Source organism: Lactuca serriola, chromosome 6 (genome assembly GCF_051521515.1).
Source record: "Lactuca serriola cultivar US96UC23 chromosome 6, Lser_US96UC23_V15, whole genome shotgun sequence".
NCBI classification, from domain to species: Eukaryota; Viridiplantae; Streptophyta; class Magnoliopsida; order Asterales; family Asteraceae; genus Lactuca; species Lactuca serriola.
Genome location: NC_136413.1, coordinates 53,270,568 through 53,281,120, shown reverse-complemented (window position 1 = coordinate 53,281,120; position 10,553 = coordinate 53,270,568). Strand labels below are relative to the sequence as shown.

Here is a 10,553-nt window from a genome sequence, read left to right as displayed (position 1 = left end):
TAGTCTTTTATTTATTATTTTTAGTACTGTATAGTTTTTATTTTTAAATATTAATATATTATTATTTTGAAAAGTTGTTGTATAATGCCATCTTTGCATGCTAATTTTTTTATTTTAAAAAATTGACATTTTGCATCTGAATTCTGAAATAAATGAAAAATCAAAAACATCATATGGTTAAACACTTGCACTTAAAAAAAAAAAACAAAACAAAACAAAAAACAAAACAAACAAAAAAAAAACAAAATCAAACAAAAACTTATTATTGCAAGCCAAATTGAGCAACGCAAAGGACTGAATAGTAATTTCACCAGAAGGTGAAGGCAAAAGATATTCGAAGTTGGGAAGAGGGAATATGTGGTAACAGATTTTTCCCGGAAAAAATGATTTAGACAAGACTTCCACAACTCAATTACTTACACATTCCAACAAAAGTGTTCAAATTCGTCAGAATCTGAGAATTCTGTTTTAAATCAGTTGAAATTTGATTCGAATCGATCAAACACACTCCAGAACGCTTTTATTGATGGCGGAATTCACCGCCCTTCGTCGCCTGAAGCCGATCTTCATCGTCGACGAAATGTCGGTAGGGTTTGAGCAAAAAGATATCATCGGCGCTCCGTTATACGGTGGCAGAAGTTGTAGGGGGTTGAGACTATCACACAAACGGAAGATCACGGCATTAACCAATTATACCCACAATCGTACCTCCAGAGATACTAGAGTCTTCGCATCGGCGTCTGGGAGCAAGTCGAAGAGCATGAAAGGCAATGAAAAGGACGCGATTGTCGATCAGCAAGCTATTTATGATGAACTGTTGGGAGATCCTGATTATGAGAGTGATAATCTGTCTTGTTTCAGAGGTTTAGTTTTGGACATCTCGTACAGGTTTGTGCTTCTCATCTTCCTTTTTTATACAATATTAGTTTAATCTGATGTGGTGCGACTGAAATCTTATTAGTTAAGCTGTCATACATCAACATGTATCTGTGGATTCTTCCTACTTTTAGACTGTTAGTTAAGCTACATCTCTGATTAGCTTCTTAATACTGTATAGTAATAACAGTGATTGGATCTGATTGTGATTGTTGTTCTAGGCCTATAAATGTTGTCTGCTGGAAACGTGCCATTTGTTTGGAGTTCATGGAAAAGGTTAGAGATTTGAAAAATGAAAACTTGTAATCATCTAATAGACTAATATTCATGAAAATTATTGATCTTATGTATGAAATCTGTGAATGTATCATATACACAGGCTGATGTTCTTGAATATTATGATCAAACTGTGAACTCTCCTAATGGATCCTTCTATATACCTGCTGTTTTAAGGGTAATTCATTATTCATCACATGCTACTGTATTATCAATTCACTAATCCTTCATGAGAATCACAACACTATCTATTTGCAATTTGAATGCTCAAATTATCTCTTTTCTATCAGGTTCCACATTTGCTTCAGGTTGTTAAGAGAAGAAGATTTGTGAGTTTGCTTAGCCGAAAAAACGTATTAGCTCGTGACAATTTTACTTGCCAGTAAGTAACCTCACATTTAATTTCCAATATCTGCAAAAAAAAAAAAAATAATAAATAAAATCTGAAATGTTATTTCTAATATCAACAGGTATTGTTCTTCTACTATGAACTTAACTATTGATCATGTCATACCCATGTCACGAGGTGGAGAATGGAAATGGGAAAATCTTGTAAGACAAAAGATTTTTATACACTTAAACTTAATTTTTGTAACACCAATCTTTTCCATCCAATTTTTATATAATACCTATTGTAATGAGATTTATGATTTTCTACTTGATAGGCGACTGCTTGTTTGAGTTGCAACTCAAAGAAAGGTCATAAAACACCCGAGGAAGCTAACATGAAGTTGCATAAGGCCCCAAAGGTATTCTCTTCTTTCCTTAACAATTACTTGTCTAAAATTTTTTTACTTTTTAAAACTAATTGTCATAATACATTGTGAGAGTCTTAATTCCAATGTGGATTGGATTCATTGTAGCCATCTAGCAGACTGATGTGTACCTGATTTATCTCACATTATATTTCTCGGACAGTGTGGGTCAGTTTAGAGGTTGTTGTGACCAGTTTGGTTTTCTTTGGTATTTTGTAGGCACCTAAAGATTATGATATAGTTGCAATACCTTTAACAAATATGGCGATTAAGATGCTAAAAATGAGAAAGGGGACGCCCGAAGAGTGGCTTCAGTATTTGGGAGGGCCATCGCCTTGACTTGATTAATTTGGTTGTAATTTATAGATGTCCATAATTAATAATTTTATTGTATATAGACTTTGATCTAATATAATATGTATATTCATATAGGATATGGTGCTACACTTGTAAAGACATATGTATATATTTGTAAATAAAGATAATCACAAAAAGAACAAAATATGTGGAGTTATTTAACACATTGTCCATAATTAATGGTGTTTTTTTAAATTCATCAAAGTTTGAAGAAAACAAACATTTTAGGTCAAAACCTTTCTAGATTTGAAAGTATAAACCATATTAAAATAGTGAAAATGATGTTTTATAAAATGAAAATGGTTAGACTTTTATAAATGCATAAACATAGTTATGCTAGAAACGCACCACAACCTTCAATCTGATCTTGCGGAATATACTATGGACGACTACATATTAAACATCGATTAGTTGTTTTTTTGTTTTGTTTTTGGTTTTTTTGTTTTTTTATAACTTTTTACTTTATTTATTAAATATTATTTCATGTATTTTTGTTTAAATTAAATGTTATTTGAATGTAATTTTTATATTTTTAATTAGTTTTTATTCTTTTAAATTATATTATTAAAAAGGGTTTGAGAAGTTTGAGAAGCAAAAGATAACTATTTTCATATGTTTTGGGAAGTTTGGGAAAAGAATAGTAACGAGAAATAAATGATGCTGTATTTACGAATTGTGGATTTGTGGGAATCTATTATTATATTTTCTTTTATTACAAAGGTTTGAGAGGTAACCGTTTCTAAATTTTGTATTTTGAAAAACAAACATCTTATTTGTTTTACTGTTTTACGGACATTATGTCAAACATAAACTTCAACAATTTATGATTTTTGTTTATTTTAGTGTTTATATATATATATATATATATATATATATATATATATATATATATATATATATATATATATATATATATATTAAAAAACAAGAGATAGATATATATTAGTAATTTTATTTTTTATTTATGGTAAAATTTTAAATTAATTAATAATCTTTAAATAGAAAATCATTTTTAATTCACACCTAATCCATCTTCATCTGCCAACCACTAAATGATCAACATTCATGGCCATCTTTGTAATTAAAATTTCACTCTTTGAAAATATAAACACATAAATCAACATTCTTTAAGTTGTTCGTTCTATTAGAAATTCCATTCTTACAGAATTATTAATCCATGCTTTGCAGCATAAGAATATTCTTTAAGATTTTTGCAACAGAATTTCATTCTTACAGAATTATAAATCCACGTTTTCACATTAACAACATTCTTTAAGAACAAAAAATATAAACACCTTCGTCAATTATCTGAGCTTGAACGCCATTATTTTTTTTTAGAATCATATGTTCTTCATACAACACCATTCATAAAATCATGATTGCTCCTACGATATTATGTTTGCTTTTGTAAAGATAAGAAGCAAATTTAAATTCCAATTTGGAAGGTTTGATCGTGTGTTAAAATCGGGGGATATTTATCTTAAAATATGCAACATTCCTTATATCCATATGAATGAATATGCTTTTGCTTGCAACATTCCTAATTAATATAGTATTTATTTGAATTTTAATGTATAGTGGGATGTTGCCAAATTTGTATGTGATGCATTTTAAGATTATTGCTCTTCTTAATACGTTTCATTTAATAAAAATGATATTTTTTATATTTTATTTTAATTAAGAATATAATTTTTTTTAAATAACTTAAACTTTTGATCCATATTCATCCCTACATCCGTAAAATATATATCATCTAAATTATAACCTAACACTATATATATATATATATATATATATATATATATATATATATATATATATATATATATATATATATATAGAGAGAGAGAGAGAGAGAGAGAGAGAGTTAGGTTGAGAGAGAGAGAGAGAGAAAGAGAGAGAAAGAGAGTTAGGTTCATATCTATTATAATAAATGAAGGTTTTTTTGCCACATGTCCTCTTCTCATTCATTTGGACACATGACATTTTCTAGAATTTTTAAATTTTTTATTTTCCACTTGTCATTTTATTATATTTTTCATTTTATTAAATTAAAATTCAACATTTAATGTGTAAGGTAATATATATGTAAAGTATTTATTAGAAAAAATTTATATATGTAATGTATTCAATACATTAAAGTCTCATTAATTTTAATAATTCAATTTTTTCTCATTTTTCTTATAAATTCAAACTTTTTAAATTGTTAAAATTTTATATTTATTTTTTTTAATTAAGCCCATGTAATACATGGGTCTCACACCTAGTATGAACTATATATATTGTGTAAATGTATAACTAAATGTGGACCAATCATTTAATAAGATAATTATAAAAAATTTATAATTAAAAATTAATAAGGTTGCAACTATTTAGGGATAAAATTATCAGTTACAAATTATATTTCATTCTTATCTTCATCTTCTTTTCCTATACCATCGTCACTTTTTCATATGATCTTCGTCACTTTATGAAAAAATAAATAAATAAATAAATAAAATAAAATAAAATTGGTTCCATAGTTCTATTGTTCATGTCTGGAGTGAAAAAAAAAGTGTTATTGTTCGTTATCAGGTATTATTAATTTGTTTAATTTGTTTTACGTAGTTTTAATTATTCAATTTGGTATCCAACGAGAGAAATCCAATTGTAGAAAAAAATGTGATCTTATTCGTTAAAATCGATGAAACCTCGAAAAGCATTTCATTCAATTTAAAATCAATGTTATTTATTTTTTATTTGTTTTCTTTATTTATTATTTTTTTTTTTTAAAGAAGGTTTTAGTTATTAAAATTGACATTTGATATTAATCCATCTCATCTGAAAAGTGCCTCACTTTTTATCGTTAATTGTGTTTTCTAGCTTTTAAAACTTAATTTTGATTTCCAATATCCGACCAAGTTTCAATAGAAATTATACCACTTGTTATTTTTAAAATTATCAAATTCAATATTTGTAAAAATAATGTAATTTAGTTGATGAACTGTTTATTGCTTAGATCCAAATTAATTTGACTAGTTTGAACAAAATTTGGTCAAAATATAGATTATTTAGGCATAAAACTTAGAAATGCATGGATGAATCCGTCATGCCCTCTCACACTTGTTTTCTTTTGTTATAATTATGATTTTATGTTCTAAACATTAGCAAAATTCAAATTGTTTTTTTCTGGTTATGAAAGTGGCACGTACAATTTTTTTTCCTAATAACAATTGAGAAGTTATTTGTTATTTTTTTTCAAATATGAATTTTATAGCGACTATTATGTAAGAATTACGATATGAAAATAGAGAATTTATTACTTTTTTTTAGAAGTTTACTGTTTAAGCTACACATTTTTAAAGGATACTATATGTTCATCATTTTTATGTAGTTGAACCGGCTTTGTGTGTGTGTATATATATATATATATATATATATATATATATATATATATATATATATATATATATATATATATATATATATTCTACAAAAAATTATTCACTTTACTTATTTATGTTTGTATTCTCAAAGAATATGGAAATTCAATGTAATATGTGTTCAACTTCTTTTGTCGAGTTATAAGGATTGAAACCAATGTATATTTTTAATAATGAAATGTTGAAAGAAAAAAAAAAGATAACTAACTTTTCAAGAATTGTTCATGTATTAAAAATAGAGATATGGAAAAAAAATCATCAAAAAACAAAGACAAAAGCATGCGAAAACCATCAAAAAGCAAAGACAAATTCTCCAAGAATAATAATGAAGATTATTCAAGAATGTTTTATATATTATAATTTTTGTATATTTTTCGAAATGATAAAAGATTCTAAAGAATATAGTATAAAATTTTGTGTATATTCTTTGAAATATTGTATATATTCTTGTATTATGTTATAAAAATGGTTCTTATTTTCATATTATATATTATTCAAGACAAAAGGTTGATGCTGACAACCCTAACCATTCTCATCGAACCCAGCCACCAAGGGTAATCGATAAGGGGGCATATTTTGACTCACTAAGCGGATGAGAATCATGGGGGTGTCGTGGATTGAACCTATGACCTATCTATTATCAAAACAAGTCTCTACATGCCTTACCAATTGAGATACACGTTAGAGGCTTGATGTTATATATTGATTGCATTGTAATATATTTTTCTTAAAGATTGATATGTTAATGCTTTATATTTGAGGTGTATTATTTAAGTATGTTACTTCTCAAAAAAATGTATTTTTTAAGACCAAAAGACTAAAAAAAACTATTAAATAAAATCATATTCTTTAAGAATGAAAGAATTAAAATATGTGTTCATGTGTTAAATGAATAAGTATTATAAAAAAATGATGTAATTTAAATATATTGAATAAAATATGACATTTGATTTGATTTTATTAATTATTTTACTTTGTTTCCTAAAATGTAGATAATTATCATTTCTCTCTCTTTATTAAATATCATAATTGTACTAATAATTAATAATCGTAATTATATAATATATGTTATTCCATGTTAATAATATGTACATCAAGCTCACATTCTTTCATTCTTAATCCAATATTTAGAATTTGGTCAAATATTCACATAATATTTGTAATTCATATATATATATATATATATATATATATATATATATATATATATATATATATATATATATATATATATAAAGAGAGAGAGAGAGAGAGAGAGAGAGAGAAAAGATAAGCCTATTTTCTATTTTTCAATTATAAAATATTATAAAAGTAAAACAAATGTTAATAAATATATTAAAAGAGTATAATCATCAGTTTAAGTTTGTTAAAAACAAATTAACGAAAAAAAAAGAGTTTGAGAGGACAAAAACCATAAAAAAAGTATACATAATTTTTTTTGGATTAAAACCAGATAAAATCAAAAACCATTGAGATATTTGTAGTCTTTTAAAAAAAGAATCATTTTGTAAAATGATGATGTCATTTTAGAAAGAAAAATAAAATCAAGTTTTTCTACATCATTTTGTCGTTGAAAGTAATTTTGCAATTTTTATAGGTAATTTTGTTTTAAGAGCCATGATCAAATTGTTAAGTGATTTCGTTTATTTTGATATATATATTTTTAATATCCCAATAACGTTTGGATAATGTACTTCACATCTTATACAATATTACTACAAAATTAATACTTGTGTGGTACAAGCATTTCAAAGGATATGAATCGATCCATTTTCGCTTATGATAGAACAAATTTTTTAATTTGTTGCAACGATTAAATGAATATGATCATATTCGATTAAAAGGGCGACACCAAATCCCATATAATTTTTTACATTCAGTGTATAAAGTACAAGTCATTATATCCTTTTGAAGCTATTAATATCCTGGAAAATGATTTAACATGACTTGAATGTTCATTTGGTTTTCTTTCTTTCACCATCAAACACCAATTATTGCTGCAAATAACAGTTGAAAATGGTCTGTCTCCTGGTGCCATTCATTACCTTTTTTTATGGAGGTACACACCTCATGTGCTTGCTTTAAATTTGGTCTCTTTTTATTTATAACCAAACTTTATTTGGTATAGATATTGTTTTTACTTGTATTGGAATCAAGATTTTTCATCTCATGATAAAAACATTGTAGAAGATACATAAGGATATATAACACCTATTTTAATTTCAATTTTCTTGAACTACAAAAATAATTTTATGATATTGAGATTCATGTCTAATGGACTTACTTGGTAGATCTGTTATCACAAAATAATCTTGATCGCAACAAGATTGGTTTATAGGTAAACTCAGACTCAGTAAATAATTATAAGATCGTTATTATGTTAACCTAAAAAGTTAAGCATGTAATTTCAATTTTCATTTCATTAGTATTCATTTGCACAATGTTTTTTTAAGATTGTTGACGACAGTTTTCTATATTATGAAATGCGTTATGTGTTAGTATTTTGTTTTGGTTACATAGGTGCTGGAAGAGATTAATGAGAACAAGTTGATTTTAATTTATAACCTTATAATGGTATTAGTTAGTGCATCCTTAATCTTGTTAGATATTATAGTTGGATATATAGTTTTTATTTTAGGATTATATTGGAATTTTTTAAGATTATACTTCTATTTTATTTGTTTTCCATAAAACATTTATATATTTCTATTTTTTTTATTCTGAACTTTTTTAGCAGTTTGTCTAGGGATGTTTATCATTATATATCTAATGATTTTTTATACTACCCTTTTAATCCAATTATTCATTAAATGTTAGATATCCAACTGATCAAACCCAATTCGTGACGGGCAAAGCACCGAGCTAATCCAATTAATTGTTTTTATCCATTGGATATCCAATATATCTAATTGTATATATCCAATTGGGTTAAATCTAAATTTCATCTAATTTATAAATAATTAAAATATCTATATTAATAACTTTTATTAAGTGATAAAAGTTACATTTTTCGCAAAAAAGTAAAGTCAAAGATACGTGAAAACAGACTAGAAAAAAGACTACGTACGTTGTTGTTGTTATACTTAGGACTACACTTTAATTTCATTTTGCTTTGGAAAATGCCTCGTTAAATAGTAAATTAGTTTTCAAATGATATAACATTGTTGTCAAAGAGTCTCACTATGATTTTTAGACATGATTGTTCCTATGGTTTACGGACTTAGGCCTAGGGACGTTCTCAACATTTGTTTTCTCATTTATGTTCGACATTCTTATAACAACAATCAAGGAAACATCTTCTCAACAACGAAGGAAACATCTTCTGTACATCAAAGTGAACCATAAGAGCACCCACACAAGTGCAAGGATAAGATTTTGCAAAAACAAAATGCCAACTCACCATTATTTATCAATTTTTAGAAAGAGAAATTAGTAGGCCATCTAACATAAGGATATATTTTGTCTTGAAACAAATGTATTAAAACGAAACCCTAGCAAAAGGAAAAAAAAAAAAAAAAAAACATTACAAATTATTTAACGGGTATTTCATTCTGTCAGTCCATTTAAATTAGAGCTAGCAAAAATCGATTCAACCTGCCAACCCAACCCGAATCCAACCCAAAATTAGTGGGTTGGGTTAAGATTTTCAACCTATTTAACTTAAATATGTAAACCCGTATAACTCATTTAATTAAATAGGTTGAGTTGGGTAAAAATTATCAATCCGTTTTCAACCCGTCAACCCATTTAACTTATATATATATATATATATATATATATATATATATATATATATATATATATATATATATATATATATATATATATATATATATATATATATTGGAGAGTGACTAGTATTATCGACGCTAAAAAAATGATGGATATTAAGATTAAATTTTATTAAATATAGATAATAAATATACAACATTATAGTTTACAAATTAATACTTTGATTAATACATGATAACATTCAAATAATATTAAATTGAATATATATATATATATATATATATATATATATATATATATATATATATGTTATCATGTATTAATCAAAGTATTAATTTGTAAACTATAATGTTGTAATATTATCTATGTTTAATAAAATTTAATCCTAATATCCATCCTTTTTTTAGCGTCGATAATACTGGTCACTCTCCGAATTCACTGTGAAACTAAACATTTTTAATGTTATTTGAACAATTTATTTGTATTTATGAATTACGATTGTGCTTAATTTGTCATAATTATGAAGTTTTATTTACGTTTCATAGTTTAAGTGCTATGATATTTAATTATATAATTTATTGAATTGATTTTAAATGAGTTAACCTAAGTTTAACCCATTTATTTAATAGGTTGGATCGAGAACTACATAAATAGGTTAACCTGATGACAACCCATTTATCTAAAAGGTTGGGTTGGGTTCCATTTAAATAAACATGTTAGGTTGGGTTGACATTTTCAGCCCAATTATTAAATGGATTGAACCCGAACTCAACCCAGGTCGATCCATTACCACCTTTAATTTTAAATATTGTTTAACATAAGGACATTTGATGTTGAATATAATTTTTTTGATTACAATATTTGATATAATTAAAATTTTCAAGTATTGCAAACTGTAAAAAACAATGGTATTTGATTATTGTGATGTCGCATTGCAAATTAGTTTTGCAAGAGGCGCTCTTAAAGGTCTAAGTCTCTAAGAGACATCCATTCCAACGATTAGAACGAGACTATTTTGACACCAATGATAAACCATTTGAAATTGTTTTGCTTTATGACGAGGCTCTTTTGGCATCCATTCAAAATATCTTGCGTATTTTAGCCATTATAAAAGCTAGTTGGGGTCTTAAATAAG

The 10,553-nt window shown here is 25.9% G+C and overlaps 1 protein-coding gene across 1 annotated transcript; it reads left to right on the top strand.

Annotated features, from left to right (window-relative positions):
• The first annotated feature begins 365 nt into the window (after positions 1 to 365).
• On the top strand, positions 366 to 2,426 carry LOC145059169 (HNH endonuclease). Its single transcript, XM_079007033.1, has 7 exons — positions 366 to 888; positions 1,098 to 1,152; positions 1,256 to 1,330; positions 1,443 to 1,534; positions 1,623 to 1,704; positions 1,818 to 1,901; positions 2,127 to 2,426. Exons 1-7 carry the CDS (start codon positions 527 to 529, stop codon positions 2,244 to 2,246), a joined length of 870 nt encoding a protein of 289 aa, XP_078863159.1. The 5' UTR covers positions 366 to 526; the 3' UTR covers positions 2,247 to 2,426.
• Positions 2,427 to 10,553: the final 8,127 nt, after the last annotated feature.

Excerpts from the sequence above, each read along its gene's own strand:
- LOC145059169 (XM_079007033.1), top strand. The coding sequence starts at position 527 with ATGGCGGAATTCACCGCCCTTCGTCGCCTGAAGCCGATCTTCATCGTC. Across the intron at positions 889-1,097 it reads GTTTTGGACATCTCGTACAG|GCCTATAAATGTTGTCTGCT; the intron begins GTTTGTGCTTCT and ends TTGTTGTTCTAG. Across the intron at positions 1,331-1,442 it reads ATATACCTGCTGTTTTAAGG|GTTCCACATTTGCTTCAGGT; the intron begins GTAATTCATTAT and ends CTTTTCTATCAG.